At 36.8% G+C, this 19,410-nt stretch overlaps 1 protein-coding gene across 7 annotated transcripts in view; it reads left to right on the top strand.

Moving 5' to 3' along the window:
• CEP128 (centrosomal protein 128) overlaps nt 1–19,410 on the top strand; it is a 385,845-nt gene that overhangs the window by 113,800 nt on the left and 252,635 nt on the right. For all 7 annotated transcript variants that reach the window (XR_009264662.1, XM_058739903.1, XM_058739906.1 and 4 more), the window contains 3 exons: nt 4,817–5,167; nt 12,673–13,323; nt 18,482–18,646. Coding sequence is in view for 6 of the 7 variants with exons in the window: in XM_058739903.1 (XP_058595886.1) it covers nt 4,817–5,167; nt 12,673–13,323; nt 18,482–18,646 (1,167 nt within the window). In the remaining variant the exon portion in view is untranslated. The remainder of the gene's footprint in view (nt 1–4,816; nt 5,168–12,672; nt 13,324–18,481; nt 18,647–19,410) is intronic.

Below are 19,410 nucleotides of genomic sequence, written 5' to 3'. Positions count from 1 at the left end.
ATGAGAGTTCTTTTAATTGTATGGTAGGGATGGAACCGAGATCCAATGAATGGAGAAAGGAATTAGGAATAAAATTGTGGAGTATCAGGTGTGGACTGCTCTTTCTAGGAGTTTGGCTTAATAGAAGAGTGTAGGGTGCTGGTTAGATCATGTTGGATTGATAAAGGTTTTGTTTGTTTCATTAAAAAATAATATTGTGATTTTATTTTCTTATTCAAGTATAATTAACACGCTGTGCTACATTAGTTTCAGCTATACAACACAATGACTTAACAATTTCACACATCTTTCAGGGCTCATCAAGATATAACCCCATCCCCTCTTCTGTGACAACAGCTAGTTAATTTTTTTTTTTCTGTTTAAGAGTCTATTTTTTCTATTGAAGAGTCTATTTTTGTCTGTCTCTTTTTTATTTGTGCATTTGTTTCTTAAATTTCACATATGAGTGAAATAATATGATATTTGTCTTTCTCTGACTTATTTCACTTACCTTTATACCTTCTAGGTCCATCCATGTTGTTGCAAATGGCAAGATTTTATTATTTTTTACATTGGAATAGTATTCCAGTGGTGTGTGTGTGTATGTGTGTGTATCACCTCTTTATCCATTCATCTATGAGTGGATACTTGGGTTGCTTCCATATCTTGGCTATTGTGAATAATGCTGCAGTAAACATAGGGGTACATGCATCTCTTTGGATCAGTGTTTTCATTTTCTTTAGGTAAATGCCGAGTAGTGGAATTACTGATCAGATGGTAATTCTCGTTGTAATTTTTTGAGGAACCTCTATATTGTTTCCCCACAGTAGCTGTTCCAGTTTGCATTCCCTCCAACAGTGCATGGAGGTTCCTTTCCCACCCCGCCCCCCCACATCCTCACCAACACTTGTAATTTCTTGTGTTTTTGATTTTAACCATTCTAACAGGTATAAAGTGATATCTCAATATGGTTTTAACTTGCATTTCTCTGATGATTAATGATGTTGAGCATTTTTTATGTGTATGTTGGCCATCTGTAAGTCTTCTTTGGAAAAAGATCTGTTCAGGTTCTCTATTTTTTATTTGGATTATTGGTTTTTTTTGGTATTGAGTTGTGTAAGTTCTTCATGTAGTTTGGATATAAACTTCTTATATGATATATCATTTTTAAATATCTTCTACATCTTGGTAGGTTGCCTTTTTGTTTTCTTGACAGTTTCCTTTACTGTACAAAAGCTTTTTATTTAGGTGCCGTTCCAATAATTTAATTTTGCTTTTGTTTTCCTTGCCAAAGGACATATTTAGAAAAATTGTTTCTATGGCCATTGTCAAAGAAATTACTGCCTATGTTTTCTTTTAGGAGTTTTATGGTTTCAGGTCTCATGTTTAGGTCTGTAATCTATTTTGAGATTATTTTTGGGTATGGTGTAAGAAAATGGTCCAGGTTCATTCTTTTGCATGTAGCTGTGTAGTATTTCCAGCATTGTTTGTTAAAGAGACTGACTTTTCCTATTGTATATTCTTGCCTTCTTTTTCATAGATTAATTGACCTTAAAAGCATGGGTTTATTTATGGATTCTTGATTCACACTGATCTTTGTGTCTACACTTGATCTTAGCCAAAAGGCCGAGAAGCGATTGATCTTTGTGTCTATTTCTGTGCCGGTACCATACTGCTATGATAACTATAGCTTTGTAGTATACTGAAATCTGGGATTGTGATACCTCCAGCTTTGTTCTTTTTTTCCAAGATTGCTTTGGCTATTTGGAGTCTTTTATGGTTCCATACAAATTTTAGGATTATTTTTTCTAGCTCCGTGAAAAATGTTTTTGGTATTTTGATTGGGATTGCATTAAAAGGGTAGATTGCTTTGGGTAGTAGGGACCAATCCATGAACATGGAATACCTTTCCATTTGTTTGTATCATCTTCAATTTGTTTCATTAAAAAAAAAAATTACTGTGATTTTTAAAGATGGGAATAGTAGAGAATAATGATCCAAGAGGAAAAGAGAGGTTCAATACAAGGAAGAGAAGGCATAATTGTTGTAGTGAAGCCCTTGATGGAAGTGGAAGGAAATTACAAAGATAGGCTAATTTATTTAAGAAGGATCCCTTTTCCTCAGAGGCTGGAGAGGAGGACAGATTAGCCATTGGTAAGTTTTACAATAATACATTAAGGAAATTTGGGTGATGTCCTGCCGAATGGCCTCAGTTTTATTTCTGAAGGAGGAGCTATGTTACATACTAAGAGTGAGTGAAAAGATGGTAGGTGTGAGACAGGACATTTTAGATGGGCCACATGTGGATTGGAAAGCAGCATGCAGTAGAATTTCTGGGCGTTGAGGAGTTGCCTGTCCATGTGCCATCACATCAACTAATACTCCTGTGTGATTTTCCTTAGATGACTCAGTAACTGGATATAGGAAATAGGAAATTTGTCAATTCCCCAAGAGCTGGCGATTTTGCCATTCAAGTTTTGTTTTAAATAGGAGTTTGAAACATGAACAACAGAGTGGCTAAAGTGAAAATTAAGGAAATTAGGTCAAAGAACTTGGATTTAAAGCCAGCAAACGAAATATCAAGGCGTGGTCATCTTCCTGACAATGAGGAGCAGATGTATCACAAGAAAAGGAGTGAGGGAGCTGGGCAGATTGGTAGATAAAGCCTAAGGCCTAAGGGGTAGGAAGGAGGGGAGGATGGGGTAGTGGGAGGGAGAGGGAGTACTTGGACATACCTCTTACTTCAAAGGTGGCAGTTCTGAAAAAAGATAACTCGCTAAGATAGGACTGTGGGAGTAGGTGACAAAGAGGCATGGAATTAGGGTCATCTGAGAATCTGTCCTCTTAGCAAAGAGTTGGAAACATGGCCTCTGGAGTCAGACAATCTGGGTCTGAATCCTGTTCCCTCACATATTAGGTATGTGACCTAGGACAAGTTCCAAGTGTTGGTTACTCATCACTAAAATCAAGATAATAATAGTGGGATTGAATGAGATCATTCTTATAAAGCATTTGCTTAGTCCTTTGTATAACTCAAGTGCTCAATAAACTTCAATAGTAGTAATAATAATAATAATTACTATTATTGCTGGTTCCTCATTTAGATCTCAGCTCCTATGTCACCTCCTGAGAGAGAACCCTCTCCAGCCGGGCTGTAAGATATAGGCCTCTTCAAGTAACCACCCATCATTTTGGTATCTAGCATTATCTATTCTTGTAATCTAGTTGTTAGTGTGAATAGCTCCCCAATTTAGATTAAGCCAGGTCTTATTAACCATTCAGTAAACTATGTGCTAACACATAGGAAGGGTACCCAGTCTCCGAAGCGTTGGTTGGGGAAAAAAAAAAAAAAAATACTAGTACCTCTCTCTGCTGATGGAGAAATCACATGAATACTGCTTGTTAATAAAGTCGATTTCTAGCTTCATGGTAAAACTTTTAGATAAGGGCAAAGGGTAAACTGCCAGCATCATGGTTTTCTGATTTTATTTTACAATTTTCCACACAAACTTGTGCATAGTTCTCAATTTACTGTTTTGGTTGGGTAAATAAAGGAATGACTCCTCTCTTCCAGACTGCACTGAATTTAGCAAACTGAGCAAATGCAAACCTGTTGCTCAGAAAATGAAGCTTATTTTAAGGCATTATTTTTATTTTTTTGCCAGAATGTCAAACCATGACTTTAATCATGAGAGAAATTGTATTTAACATTTGAGCCACAGTTCAAATATAATGGAATCTGGAACTGAACATTATACTGTTAGAGTCAGAGGAAGCTGGTAACTATTTCCAGTCTTCATTTGTAGGCACCTTACAACAATGTAGATGATATTTATTGTTTGTCCTAGTGTCATCTTAGTCCCCTGGACACATGGTCTTTTCAGGTTATCTTTGTCACCCCCAGTATTTAGAAAGTAAGGCTCAGGAGGAGCAGCTTATGGGATACATTATTTCTGAATTTGTCACTCCTTTCCAAAGCTTTATAAGATTGAAGATGGAAACATTCTTTTATTTGTATAAAATGTTACATAAAAGCAGTGCCTTCTCATTTTTGAAGTTAAAAATAGATCTTCACCAATTCTTCTCAAATTAAAAATAGGTATGAATCATGATGATTTAGTGCAATTTCCAAATGTATGGTTGACCACTTCTGCTTTAGGGAAACTAGATTTTAAGAGTCCAGGTTTGCTTTTCTTGATTATTACGTATTCCAAGTAAATTTGTTTAAATATCTGTCCCACAGTGATTCATATAAGCTTGAGATAAGTTCGGCAACTTGTAATGTTAGACTTAGCTGGAAATAACCTATCTATAAACACTTTGAGAGCCTTTTAAATAGACTTTCAAGTATAGTATTATCTATACTGATGTTTCTATCATCAATGCACATTTTTATTATAGATTTTTATTTTATTGTAACATTTTATGTGCTGCCAGAAAGTGAAATATTATGTATGATTGCTATGATAGTCTGACAATTGTAAACTATTGATCTTTTTTCCAGTTGGACAAAGCAAGAGATTTTACAAAAGTAATGCACATTGTTTTTCTCATCAACAAGGCCTTCTATCTCAGTGACAGTTGGAAAATACATATCTTCCCTTTTTGGATAATGAAATAGTGTAAAAAAGGAAACTATTCCTATAAAAAATTATTCCCAACTAATGTTCTTATAAAATACACAGAAGGGGACTCATATTTTCTAGACTGATTACTAATGAAATTTAATACAGATGATTCCCACTTCAGTGACATTAGAGATTCTTGTTTGATGATATGTTATGCATCCAATTTTGACAAGAACATGTTCCTAATATTTCACATGCTTTATTCCCAGAATTTAACACGTGAATTGGAGAACAGGGAAAAGCAGCAACTACAGATGTTGGATCAACTTAAGGAGATCCAGAATCACTTTGAGACTTGTGAGGCCAAACATAAGTGCGCTGACCTTCAGATCTCAGAGCTGACTCACCATGCTGAGGATGCCACCAAACAGGCCGAGCAGTACCTTCTTGAGTTCCAGCAGTCAGAGGCCCTGAGACAGGCAGCGGAGAAGAGGAGAGAAGAGCTGAAGACGAAAGCTCAGGAGTCCATTAGACAGTGGAAGCTTAAGCATAAGAAAATAGAGCGAGCACTGGAGAAGCAGTCTGAAACTCTTGAGCAACTGACAGACAAGAATAATCAGGTATAAAAGCCAAATTCCTAATGGGTGATTTTTGCTGTGACCAGCCATTCATTCATCCATCCTTTGAACAAACACTTGAATGCCATGCTGTTCATATAGTCTATCAAGATGTCCTTGATAGAGAGTCTTTATGTCTTGGCTATTTCAAGGTAAAAAGGAACTTAGTTTTTTAACTTCTTAAAGCCTTTTTCATAGTTTAACATTCTGTAGATTTTTAGAGTTTGGCCCTTAAAAGAGATCCACCTCCTCCCCCATCTCCCAGTTTAGCTTTTATTTCCCTAAGTTGAAATTGTTCTTTAATATTCAAATGGAAAAAGAGTAGTGAAATCTTCCATAACATCACTTGACTTTCTCCCCCAGTGCATGAATTTTAGAATCTCATCTTGTTAAGTATTTCAATTTAAGTATTAGTTGGAAAGAGACATTTAAAGATGTGGTAGTTACTACTGGACCATTTTTTTTGGCAGTAACTACAATGGGTTTAGTTAAATGAGTGATGTTCACAGTCTCACTGAGTAGTGTTATCAGGTCGCAAGCCTCTTTAAAACTCGGCTTTTGTGCCTTTTTTATAGCAACAAAAAGCATTTCCCTGATCCATGTGTGCATTTCGAATCATCTTTTCTCTTGTATAATCAGTTAGTTTAAATGGATTTTATGCTCCTATGTTGATTCTCAACTCTATATTTGGGTTGAATTAAACCAAGATGTTTATAATATGATCAGGAAAGTCAGGGTTGACTTTTATCCATGTGTATTCTTGGTTTATCATTTTTCCTTTGTCATTTGTCACTTGTCAAGAATTCTGAACATTCCAGAAGAATAATCATTTGGATAAGTTGACTTTGTTTCAAAAGAAAACAAACTGTGGGGCAATTATATTTATAAAATCAATTGTCAGCCCTTAAGAGTGACAGATGCTTATTTCAGATGAGCTGGCATGGAGAAGATGCTTTACCATTTAGATACGAATGTCTCAGATATAAGATGGAGGAAGTGATCACCTTGGGCTCACTGTGGAGGGCTTTTCAATTTAACCCATCTGACACATACTGGGTGACTGGTTGCCCTGAGGTAAAGCAGTTCTAAAGCTTTCAGACTTGAATCTGAACTGATTTGATCCCAGGAAATTGCTCTACCTTGATTATTCTGTTGTCAGTCTGGTCTGGTAACTGGTTCAGTGAGCATGACTGTAGGGGAGGCAGCTAGAAAGAAGGGGGGGTGGGTGAGAGGGGTAGACTGATTAAGAAGTGTCTGGGGACTTTACTTAATTAGAGGAAATTTAGAAGAGTCCATGTCATCAGACGGTATCCTAATCCACAATGCAGAGTTTTCTAGATGGAATTTTTTAGAATATTCACAATCGTTAAACAGTTATTTCCCAGAATGCTCCTGATATAATTATTTTTATCACTTAGCATTGCTAATGATAAGCAAAGAAGTAGTTTTAAAGTGATTGCCACAGTTAGGGTAGTATCACAATTATCACAGCAGGCTTTGTAATATTCACTTTAAAAGCCTTAAAAATTAATGCAGCATGTTGGAGTTAGAGCAATGGTTAATCAAAGAAGAAAGGGTAACATATTTCACTGCAAATTCAAGTGTCCGGTAAATCCATGATGTGGAAATACACTGTAAATAATTTCAGAAAAAAAGCATGTATATTTTTATGTCTTAGTGAATAATACCCCTAAGGAGTATTTAATACTTAATAAAATCACAAAGCCACCCTAAGGCATTAGTTATACAGCCTATTCCTTTTTTGTTTTGTTTTGTTTTCTTTTTTGGATTAATTATTTTCAAAAAGTGACTCCAGGGTATATTTGGAAGTATGTATTAAAATAAAAATAATACTAATTTACAAATAAAACACATTATGTTTTACAGAATAAATTAAGTGCTTACTAGGTAACTTTGTTAAGCCATTTTCCATGCTTAAATGATGCAATTTTTTGTGTTTTCTAAATACTTCTGTGTCTACTTCTCTCTTTTTCCAGCATAATTTATTTTATGCTTTAAGATTTGCCACTTAAAAATGTAGTAGAAGGCTAAAGGGTTTTATTCTCCTAAAAATTGCACTGATTTTTTTCTTTTTTACATTTTTGGAATTTTGGTAAGATTATCAGATACATATTCTGTTATAGAACTACTTCATTATTGAATGATATGAAATACCAAACAAAAAACAAAGCATTGCAGAAAAAAAAAAACAACCCAGGGAGATCAGATTGTATACTTTCCTTGAAAGAAAATGGCATGGATGTTGACATTAGGGAATCATGATGTTCTTTAAGAATATGTAGATGAACACATATTGGAAGACCTAAAATTCTGTAGATACAAATAAACTAATCATTAGTTGTGATTCTTGTGTCTTTATATTTTTTATTTTTTATGCATTTTGTCATCTTTTTTAAAGTGTTGTTTGAAGTTATTGGTTCTTGTATGTGCTTTGAAAATGATAAAGGAAAAAAATGTTGAACTTGGATTCTGATCATAATGTATGCTTTTCTGAATATTTCCAAATTTATATAACTTTTTAGGTTGTTTGTTTTTCTTGCTGAGTTGGCAGAATAATTGGTTTGGCCCTGAATATTGAGCTTTTTACTTGATAATATTTGACTTCAAGAATCTTAAATTGCCATCTTTTCCTTTTGTGTATTGCCTTCATGCTGAGGAGAAAAAGAGTGTATGTAATATATACTGTCTTTTAAAAGCTGAGTTTTTTAATTTAAAGGTTGAAAAGTAAGAAGGATCAGTGATAAAGTACATTTTAAATATGTACCATTTCTATCACATGCAATTTTAGAAAGGCTCATGTACTGATATATTAGAATAATCCAGCAGTCTGTCTGCATGTACCCTCAAATGCAGAAAAATAACTTTTTTTTTCTTTCAAAAATTTCTGTCTACCTTTTAGTTAATTCAAACAAATAAACAGACACAACTTGCATGTACTTTGTGGTCAGGCTTTTGAGGAGTTGGTTCCTGTTCTTATTAAGGTTTTAGACAGTATCATTCTTCTGGCTTCACACAGCCATTTTCAGTCCTTCTTTCACAATCTTCTCTTATAGCTTTTCATCTTTGGAAGCAGGGTTTGTTTGGTTAGAACATTCTCTTCTCATTGATCCTGACTGCTGCTTATTTTCCATTATGCCTCCACATTTCTCAAAGATTTTGACACCTGGCTTCCCCTCAACCTGTTTCATTACATGCAAGTCTTATCATCTTTGATGATTCCGAAGTTCAAGTTGGCAACCCATTGAACTCTGTGTCCTTAAGCTTCACTAATTTCCCATTTTACAGTGACCTTCAAGTTGCTCAGCAGATAATTTCTGTGGGTAAAATTTGTCCTCATCTGTAATTCTCTATGTTCATATCTTCAGTTCCAAAATTTCAATCTCTGATCTTACACATTTCTTTTATTCCCTTTTCCTTTTTTAACCATTAACATCTGATTTTGATTTTCCACATTCCTCTGGTTGACCAGCCATTTCCTGGAATCTATTTTTTCCTGTCAACTGGACTTCGTGAAAAGCTACTCTGATGACATGCTCATCATCATCTTCAGTTTCTTCTTCCACCTCACTTGTCTTACTGATCGTCAATCTGGAATCAAACCAACTCTTTACTTTTTCCATTTCCACTCCTGAATAGTACCAGCACAATTTACGTAGAAATATCAGTTGGCTCCTATAGTGGTCTTGATTATCCCCATCTCCCCCTGCCCCAGTCCGTTTCGTTCAAAAAGCAATGCAGGCCAGTTACCAAGCACACAGCCCTGTTCCGATCAATGAAGAATGAGTTATGAAATCTGTTGGGGGAGCTTCCGGTAAACTCACTCCTGAAGAAGATACCTAAGAGACATTTTCTCCTTCTCTGGTTTTGTTGTATTTGGCTGTGATACCTGCAGTGGCTGAAGCTGGCTGTCTTGCAATGGTCCTGAGAATGAAGTCTCACACACAGGAAGGTATTGCCAAGAGAAATTCAGAGAGGTGGACCTGAACTTTGGCACCGTGTCTAGAGCAGTTCTGCATGGAATGATATTAAATTGCCTTGTAGTTTAAGTCAACCTGAACTGGAGTGTTTCTGTACCGTCAGCTGAAGATAGTCAAGCTGATATGAGACATCAATTCTGGGAGCCAGGAGCTTTAAGTAAAAGAGCCTAAAATGTAGGATTGACTAAGTGGGGAATAAAGTGGGGACCGGAGGAGCCTACCTTTCTAAATGGAAAGTTGGCAAACTGCTATTGGAAGTAGTTAGTTGAACCATTGGAAATCATATGTTGGGTTAGTGATGTGCCTCAGAGTGGGGTATTAAATGACCAGAATGAAAACTTGAGGACGTTGGCGTGTGCTGTGAATGTACTGCAGCCTTCAGAAGAGGCACACAAGAGAAAGACAAGTGTAGGTTGAAGCCTGCCTGTCTATATAAGCAGAGAAAAATAAATAATAAAAGCAGAGAGCAAGATGTTTTGGGGGTAGAGAGATTGAAAATCTGCAATTTATAATCCAAATATACAGAGTCTGTAATTTGGAGTTTTTTTAGCATTGGAATAGCCAAATGATCTATGCATGCTGAAGTTAGCCCAAGCAAGAGAGGGAGGTAGGAAACTTAGAAATAAAAATGGGGTAAAAAAACAAGCCTGATTTCTCAGACCCCTTTCAAGTGCTTCTCCTTAAGCATTCCTGGCCTGACAAAGGGGATCCAAGTCCATTGTTTTGAATCCCCTCAAGATAAAGCTTATTCAACTGAGGGCCCCTGGGAATGTCCAGGATATTGAGGTAGCAGTTGAGACACGGTCATTTTCAGACTCAGAGACCATGTCTAGACAAAAACTTGGGCTGTGGCTACCAGCCAAGCAATTAACAAAAAGAAAATAGAACTTACTTAGTTTTTAGTAACTATATTGGCAAAGAAATTAAAAATTTGACCATTATAGTCTGTGACTGTCCACTCTAAGGCTGCCACCCATTGTCATGTGATGTGCTGCTTGGAACACTGAAGCAGAGGGCAAAACCTGGAGAACTGTAGAGAGGCAGAGCCTGAGTTTTGAAGGGCTCTTCTTGAACTGTTCCATCTGTGGTGTTCCTGTTATGTGAGAAAAATAAATACCTTTGCTGTTTAAACCAACTTCAGGAAGACATTATAGTCTTTTGTGTTCCAAGATGTTTTACCTGCTAAAGCTTCGTCTTGAAAATATAATTTTCATTGTTAGAGCTGCATGGAAGTCTCTTAACTTCTGGCCAGGGGCGTCTGTTATGTGTTCCACACATTAATCACTGTCTTGAAGCCACGTCTCCTTGTTCTCAGGCCCGTCCTGCATGTCCTTATAGCCAAGACTTGATTCTGTCCATTTCTGTCTTCTCTAGTATGGTAAGCAGAGTGACCTCCCAGAAATGAGTTACCCTAATTTTTGGACACTGTGAACATGATGAGCTGTCACTCTCATGATTATGTTATATGGCACAGTTGACCTGAAGATAAGGAGATTATCCAGATGGGCCTAATCTAATCACAAGAGTCCTTAAGAGCATAGACATTTTTCTGGCTGTTGAGAGGAGGGGAAGTCCAAGGCTTTGAAACAAGAGAAAGATTCATTGTGGTGTCACTGGCTGCAGTCTGAGGAGTCCATGAGCCAAGGAGTGTGGGTGGCCTTAGAAGCTCAGAGCAACCCCTGGCCCAAAGCTAGCCAGAAAACTGGGACCAGAGTGGTGAGAGCATGGAACTAAATTATTCCAACAACATGGATGAACCCGAAAGTGGAGTCTCCCCCCAAAGCCTCCAAGTAAGAGCCCAGGCCAGCTGACACCTTGATTTTAGCCTTAGGAAACCCTGGGCACAATACCTCTCCTGGCCTTAGGATCTATGGAAACAGAGAGATAATAAATGGGTATTGTTTTAAGCTACTGAGTTTGTTGGAATTTGTTACACTGAAATAGAAAAATAATACACCTACCCTTAGACCCTATAGTTCTAGCCATTTTTCCTGCCTTTCAAGGTGAATTCTTTCCTCTGTGGACCTGAGTCTTTTCAATCCAGGGACCTTGCTTTTTCAATTATACCTCTTCTTCACAGAGTTGATCACTGTCTTGAACAAATACCTCCTTGAGATCCTGGCTTCTCCTTGAGCTTGAATCTTCTGTCCAACCAAACTCTTTTCTACTAGTCTTCATCCCAACCCTATGATATAGGTGTTATTGTTATCTTTATAAAGATAAATAATTTCCTTAAGGCCCAAGAATGACTTATGGCTGGACTGAGAATCATATTCAGTTCTTTCTGGTCACAGCCCAATTGCATAACCACCTCCTTTCATTATTTCTCATGCTAGCTTCATTCTGTTTCTCCTTTGCTAAAACTGACAAGGATTTGAGGAAACTATTTTTTTGGAGTGATTGCCTTATTGCAGTTTACCATGAATTGTTTCATACTGAAGTATAAAACATAAAGTGTAAAACTTCCTTGTAAGTATTTGTGTCTTTAGTCATTATTTCTAATTCTGAAATGAGAATCTTAATTTTCTTTTTTCTGTCATCAAGCTGTGACATGTGCCCATAAGCAGGGACAGAGATTGTTCTCAGTGCCAGTGTTGGGGGTTGATGGGGAGAAATGATTTCAGCTTCCTTAGCTGCTGGCTGGCGCAGGGTGATGGACATCCGGTCCCTTGACTTTTCTCTTGAGTCCCTTCCCAACCTCTCCTAATCCTAATCTTAATCTTAATCTTATTTCTGTCTTTTTGGGACTTCAAGACTCCCAGTTACATACTGGTGTATTTCTTGTCACTAACTTTCTTTATTAATGACGGTTGATGTCTTTCTTAGATTGTATCTTCATATATCTTCCATATATTATCTTCCATATGTTTTTTGAGGTTTCTCCTTTTTAAAAGTGTGCTATTGCGGGCACCTGGGTGGCGCAGTCGGTTAAGCGTCCGACTTCAGCCAGGTCACGATCTCGCGGTCCGTGAGTTCGAGCCCCGCGTCAGGCTCTGGGCTGATGGCTCGGAGCCTGGAGCCTGTTTCCGATTCTGTGTCTCCCTCTCTCTCTGCCCCTCCCCCGTTCATGCTCTGTCTCTCTCTGTCCCCCCCCCCCAAAAAAAAATACATTAATAAAAAAAAAAAAGTGTGCTATTGAAAAAAAAAAACTGTGCAATTAAAATGCAGAGAATTGTTATTTTAATTAACATTATATTATTTCAACCCCTGGTAAATTATAATAGGAGTCTTTTTTCCCCCCATTCTTTTGCTGAATCTTATCCTACATTTAAATACTTATAATCAAGGACTGACCTGTGTTGGTGATGAGAATCTGAAACATATATTTCAATGTGGCACTACTTCAGGGTAATTGTATTTTTCTAGCCTGAAAATTATTTTTCATTAAAAAAATGGAAAAATACAAAATTTTATTTTATGAATTTTTCTTCTCTGTGTGTATTAAACTTTATATTCTGACAGTCCCTATGATGACCTTTACAGTGAATTTTTTTTTTTTTTACCTGATAGATTCTAAAAGAAAAGGATGAATTGAAAAGCCAGCTTTATGCAGCGTTACAACAGATAGAGACTCTTCGAAAGGAATTGAATGACGTCTTAACCAAGCGTGCCCTTCAAGAGGAGGAACTTCACTGTAAGGAGCAGAAACTAAGTGATATTAAGGCTCATCAAGCTGACCTTGAACTAGAAGTCAAGGATTCCCTGGACACTATCCATAGGCTGGAAAGTGAATTGAAGAAGCAGAGTAAGATTCAAAGCCAGGTGAAAGTTGAGAAAGCTCACCTGGAAGAAGAAATCGCAGAGCTAAAAAAGGGCCAGGCCAAGGACAAAGCTCAACTTCTCGAGATGCAAGAGGCTGTCAAGGACTTGAGTGCCATCCGGGCCGATCTCGCTAATAAACTGGCTGAGGAACAGAAAGCCAGGAAAGAGGTGCTTAAGACCCTTGCTGACCTCAAGACACAGGTGAAATCTAGAGATGAAGAAACAGCTACAATCGTTACACAGTTAAAGCTAGAACGAGATGTTCACCAGAGGGAGCTGGAAGATCTCACATCATCATTGCAGAGTGTGAAAACTAAACACGAGCAGAACATCCAGGAGCTGATGAAGCACTTCAAGAAGGAAAAGAGTGAGGCTGAGAATCATATTAGGACACTGAAGGTACCTGTGCTGAATTATCCTGATGATACTGAAGGAATTTTTCTGGTGGCTCATGAAGTTAATAAAGCGTAAACTTTTAGAGATCATTTTGTATTCCTAAGCACTGAAGGGAAGATAAAACTAACAGTAAAGAGGCTTATTCTTGCCTGTTCGGCCGGGTTGAAATGAGTTATAGCAGCCACCTGGGAGCATCTATTTCAGAGCACTGAAACCCTTTAAAAAGAACGTTTAGCTATTTTGGGAGTTCAGGAAAGGCAGAGGTGGCAGTAAGTCGTGGACCTGAAATGTGCCCTCATTCAACATTTGTGACCTCCCCAAAATATAAAAGGCAAAGACTTGTCAAGGCCATAGAAGCTATAACCACAGTCCTTATTAGCATGGTAACTAAAGTGGATCCGCTTATGAGCTGTGTAAACCCAAGGCTTTTGAGATTTACCCCTTCTTTTCCAAATCAAAGTTGCCTGGATAAATGCTTAATTGAGATCCGGCATTTGGGGAAATGTTTCTAGGGTCTAATGGTATCAGCATTATCCCCACACAGGGGAGTTATTTCATAACATGATTGTCAGGAGTGTGATAAATCTATCCCTCCTTCCTGCTTTAGTTTTTTTCCATAGTACTTATCATATGATATAGATTCCATATTATTGATTTTTTATTCTCCCTTTATTAGAATGAAAAGTCCATGAGGACTGAGATTTGAGTCTATTTTGTTTACAGCCATATCTTCAGTGCCTAGAACAGTTCCTGGAACATTGTAGATATCTGTTGAATAGGTAAATAAACAGATAAGTCTTCAAAGGTTAATTATAAGTTTTTCAAAATTCCTTGAAATAGAACTACCATAATAATGCTTATGACGAAAGATGAAATTATATTGAACTATCTGACATTTGTCAAATGCTTTCAGCTATTTTATGAATTCTTCCCCAATTCCATATAGCCTACTGGCTGTAGTGGATTTGGGGTTATTAATTGGGGTGAGCAGAGCAGAATGGAGGCTGGAAGAATAGGTAAGAGGGCTTTACTATATTTCATTGAACCTAAGACACCATCAGTTGTCAGATGCATCATTATATCTACTAAGAAAAAAAAAAAATACATGATATACTATCAGCTGCAAGACAATATCCCAAGACAGAGATGGTAAAATGTGAGAAAATATGTCTTAATATTGATGAAGTATGGCATAATAGTCTGTCAGAGTTGATGAGGACATAAAAGTAGAATCAGAGTTATGGAGAAGAGCTAATCTTAAAGAAAATAAAATATGTGTCATATGTTGATTGATTGGCTCTTGACAATAATAATAATACCAGCAGACTTTTTTTTGTTTGTTTTACTACTCAGTTTGTGCTAGTCATTGTAAGAAACTTACATGGGTTAACCATTTAATACTCATGTCATCCCTGCAGATTGTTTGGTATTTTTTTCTCTAATGAGGAAATTAAAACATAGGAAGTTAATAGCTCAGTGTGTTACATTTGGAGACTAGTGGCGACCGGGTTTGAACTTAGGTAGTCAAGTGCCTATGTTCTCAACTACACTGCTATACTGGAAAAGGTTTAGAATTGATGATGACTAGGTATAGACTTGGGTGACTAGGTGGATAATGAAGCTGTTTGTCAAGGTAGATAACACAGAACAGATTTGGAGAGAACAGTGACAAATCCAGTTTTTTAGCATGTTGAGTTTAGGTGGAAAGGACCTGAAGCCTAACCATGAAAGTCTAGGTAGAACAGTTTTCAGTGCATAATGGGTTAGACATTAAGGAGGAAATTGGGATTAAAGTTAAATATTTGGGATCCAGTAACCCATTGGTGGTAGTTGAAATCATGGGATTTGGATGAGATCATGTAGGGAGAAGAGAATTAAACTCTAGAACACCAATCTGTAAGGGAAGTACTAAGAAAGAGGTTCTAGCAAATAAGAATAAAGGATTATATGAGAGACAGGAGGGAACCAGAAGAGAATGGTATCTTGGAAACCTAATTGTATAACAGGTTATTTTAGTTTCTGTTCTATGGAAAGTGTAAAGCATTCAAACAAAGGGTTTTAATGTAGATGGTTTTTTGCACCCATGCTGTTGATTGCTAAATGTAATAGTCTGATCATGATGCTGAATAAATGTGTCTTTAAAAAAAAAAAAAAAAAAAAAGGAAACCTAGGCAGGGCATTTCAGGAAAGGTATAGTCAAGAGTGTCCAATGTGGCGGACAGGTTAAAAAGAAGAACTAAAAACATATTCCATTTGTCAGAGATTGGTGGAGAAGGTCGCTGAGGAATTGTGAGGGGGTTGGATCAAAACAGAGTGCATAGTATTCAACAGGAGACTGGTGGTTTTCCCCATCCTTTCTTTAGGAAGTGCTTTGTGTTCATGTGTGGTGAGATGACAGTAAAGCTGTAAGAAATTACCTTTATGTAAAGAATATGTAATTTAGAAATACACTGTAGATATTCTGAAATTTTTAGGCATTTTTTAAATTCGAAAAACAGATACAGGAGGGGTGTTTTAACCACTCTTTAATGTAGTACAAAAGCAGCATAAGAGCTTAAAAAGAGAACCAGAGATTGTGAAAGCCCAGCACTTTTTATTTTTTTTTATTTTATTTTATTTTATTTTATTATTATTTTTTTAATGTTTACTTATTTTGAGAGTGAGAGAAAGAGAGAAAGAAAATCCCAAGCAGGCTCTGGGCTGTTAGCACAGGGCCCCACACAGGGCTAGGTGCCAGGAACCATGAGATCATGACCTGAGCCCAAATCAAGAGTTCTGCACTTAACAAACTGAGCCCCCCAGGCGCCCCCCAGCACTTTCATTTTAAAGTTAATGAGTTGCCTATCAGGAACAACCCTTGCCTCCTGCTATTTCATTTACATAATTCTATACTTTTTACTTATTTATGTTAATTAAAAGGAGTTAATAATGGTCATCATAGGTGATTTAGCATACTGAATTATGTACAGGAGGACTTTGGACAAGTAGCTCTATAAATGTTATATTTCTTTGGCTTTTGGCTTCACCTTTATTAGTTTTCTGAGTCTAACAAATGCCTATACGTTACCCATATTTTTTCTCACAATATATATTTTCCCCATCTAGAACTACCCTTATGCTTTTTTAAAATTTAAATGTAAAATATTTTAATGAAATACTCTATTTACTATTAATATTTGAAGGATATTGGGTTATCACCTCATTATGATTTCAACAAAAATTTTCGTAGAGCCTTTTTATGGAATCAAAAGACCAAGGATTTGAACTCTTTTGCTACTTGCTGGCTTTTTGACCTCAGTCAAGTTACTTAACCTTTTTGCACCTCATCAATAAAATGGGACTAGTAATGTCTTTATCACAGGGTTTTTGTGATATTACTTTGTAAACCTTAGAGTGAGGTGTAAATGTAATAATAAAACCGCAACAAGAAGTACGTTCTTAGTCAAATTTAGGCATTAGCGTGCTGGTAAATATTTCAAAATAGGCTCTCAGGGAGTACAGGGGGAAACACTGATTTACAGGATTTGTCGGGTTTAGTGTTATATAAATACATCATTTGATTTCAGACTGTGAAAGAAGATATCACCGAAGAGGGACAGTGTCGCGAAGAGATGGGCACAGCTGGTTCTTAAGGCTCCCTGAGCCAGCTCCAGCTTGCCGTTAGGGGGAACCTTGTATACCTAAGAGTTTCACTGATCATAAAGAAAAGGCAGAGCGTTCTCTTGAAACCTAAAATCATAATTGAGCAATTTTCCTGATGAGAAACTTTATTTTGTAGTTTTATTTTTGGGTTGTGAAAACAGGATTCCTCATTAAAAATCAATTCTTTTGTTAATTTAAAATGGCATCTAGTCTTAGGTGAATTTTGTGAGGTGAATATACTATAGATTTTGTCAAAAGCTGACAAAACTTCCTTTCAGGACATTGATTCCAATGATCTAATTCCTACATCCCTGATTACACATGTATAATACACTTATAAAAAGAAAAGAAACATATATTTTAGGAGTTAATATATTTTAAGCAGATCATAGGTAGTTGCTTACAGCCTGTTGGTAACTGGTAGGTATGACCAGTTAACAATGACAAGTGTATGCAGCTGGTTTTTTTAAAAATGACAAATTTACCTTTTTAAAGGCAGTGCAGCAGAGTAGTTGAAAGCATGGACATTAGAGAGAACTCTTGGGTTCACATCCTGGCTCTGCAGTTACTCATTACATATCCTGGGCCAAGTTATGAGTGTCTCTGGGCATCAGCTTCAAAAAAGGAGGCAGTAAAAGTAGTACCTCCCTGGTCGGGTTCCTGTGAGGACCAAATGAGGGAAAACTATGCAGAGAGGTCTGAGAGTAGTGCAGTGCCTGACGTATAGCAAGTGTGTACGTTGTTGTTATTTTTAAATTCATTTAAAATGTTAAATGTTTATTTAAAATAACACTTAAAATGGTATCTTAAGTTTCACGTGCCTGGCAAATCTTTATTGAATCCCATACATGGAATAGATTATTTCTCACTTTTTCTGAAACTTGATTCTGGCTTATTCCAAAAAAAAAAAAAAAAAAAAAAAAAGAGCAAATACCAGGTACTTTCTTATGCTGTTGGTACTGAAACAATCACTGGCAAACTCCTTTTCACGTTAAATTATTTGTAGTTGCTTGGCTGCCATGATTCATAATCCTTTTAGCCTCGAGGGTGGTTCGGTAATTTTGTGGTACTGAAAATACATAATTCTTTCACAAAACCCAGGATCGTAGATGAAGAAACTGATCAGTCAGTACTGTGTCTTAGTATTTCCTTTTTGGGGTGCTTCTGTCATAAGCCCTCAGCAGAGTTGGTGTCCCCTCCCTGGGCTGTCACAGTATCTGCTTCTGCCTTTATTAACACTCCTCATTCGTTGTTGTGGAACGGATAGCTGCGTCTGATGCCTCTACTCTTAATATTCGTTATTTCTGCACCTAGTGTGGTACCTTTCACTGAGGAAGTGCTCTGCGAGCGCTGAGGAGTGATTGAATAAACGCAAAGGGCATTTCCTTTGTGTGTATGTTTCTGTACAGCTGCGTAGAGCAAAATCTTGAAGTTTTTGCCCACTGATCAAATGTGTACTTTTTTGGTGTACAATTTGCCTGTGGCCAGTGGACTTTCTCTTTTCTTCTCTTTTTCTCAGGCAGAAAGCATAGAAGATAAGAATACGGCTAAAGTCCATCGTTGTCAGCTAGAGAAGTTGAAATCACAGTGTGACAGGCTGACAGAGGAATTAACCCAGAATGAACAGGAGAACAAAAAACTGAAGCTAAAATATCAGAGTTTGAAGGACCAGCTAGAAGAAAAGGTAAAAATATGAACGAATGCTCATTTTAAAGACGAATTCAAATCTCTTCTAGGATTTCTTCTTAGGATACGTTTTATGTATTAATAAATGCTAATTGTAGTCTTTCATACGTAAATTGTATTGGTGCCAGAATAAAATGTTAGTTTATTAAAATGATGGATTTTTATTCTTTGAACCAACTGTTAACATTCTACTACATTAGATGTTTAAGTTTCTTCTGGGTCTTGAAATAGTTTAGAGGCAAGGTAGCAAAGAAAGGAATTCTGGTTTATTGAGGACGTGCTATACGTCAGGCATTTATGCCAGTTTATTTACATATGTGTCCTTATTCAGTTCTCACAACTCTGGGTTGGATTTTATTGATCCCTTTTAACCTATGAGGAAACTGAGGCTCAAAATAAAACCTGTAATAGTTAAGTGCACGCTGTATGATAGGCACTTTTAATGCTCATGGTAATTTTGTGAAATAGATACTATTATGCTCATTTTTGCACTTGTAGAGATGGAATCTTAAGAAGGTTGGTAACCTTGGAACATCCCTAGCAGGCTTACCACTTTCCTTTCAGTAGATGTGTGTGAATTTATTTTGAGTATCTGCTGTACACAGGAATTGGGTAGAATATGAGGGACTTTTAGAGAGTCACTACTTTTGTGGCAAAAGTCAACTAAATATAGAAGACAGAATATTTTCCTTCTACCTGCTTCCAAAAAGGATTTGCAATTGAGTGTGATAGAAGTCAAATGTAAATAAAGATGACCATTGA

Source organism: Neofelis nebulosa, chromosome 7 (genome assembly GCF_028018385.1).
Source record: "Neofelis nebulosa isolate mNeoNeb1 chromosome 7, mNeoNeb1.pri, whole genome shotgun sequence".
NCBI lineage: Eukaryota > Metazoa > Chordata > Mammalia > Carnivora > Felidae > Neofelis > Neofelis nebulosa.
The sequence above is the reverse complement of the archived record's forward strand: the minus strand, read 5'-3'. Positions and strand labels throughout refer to the sequence as shown.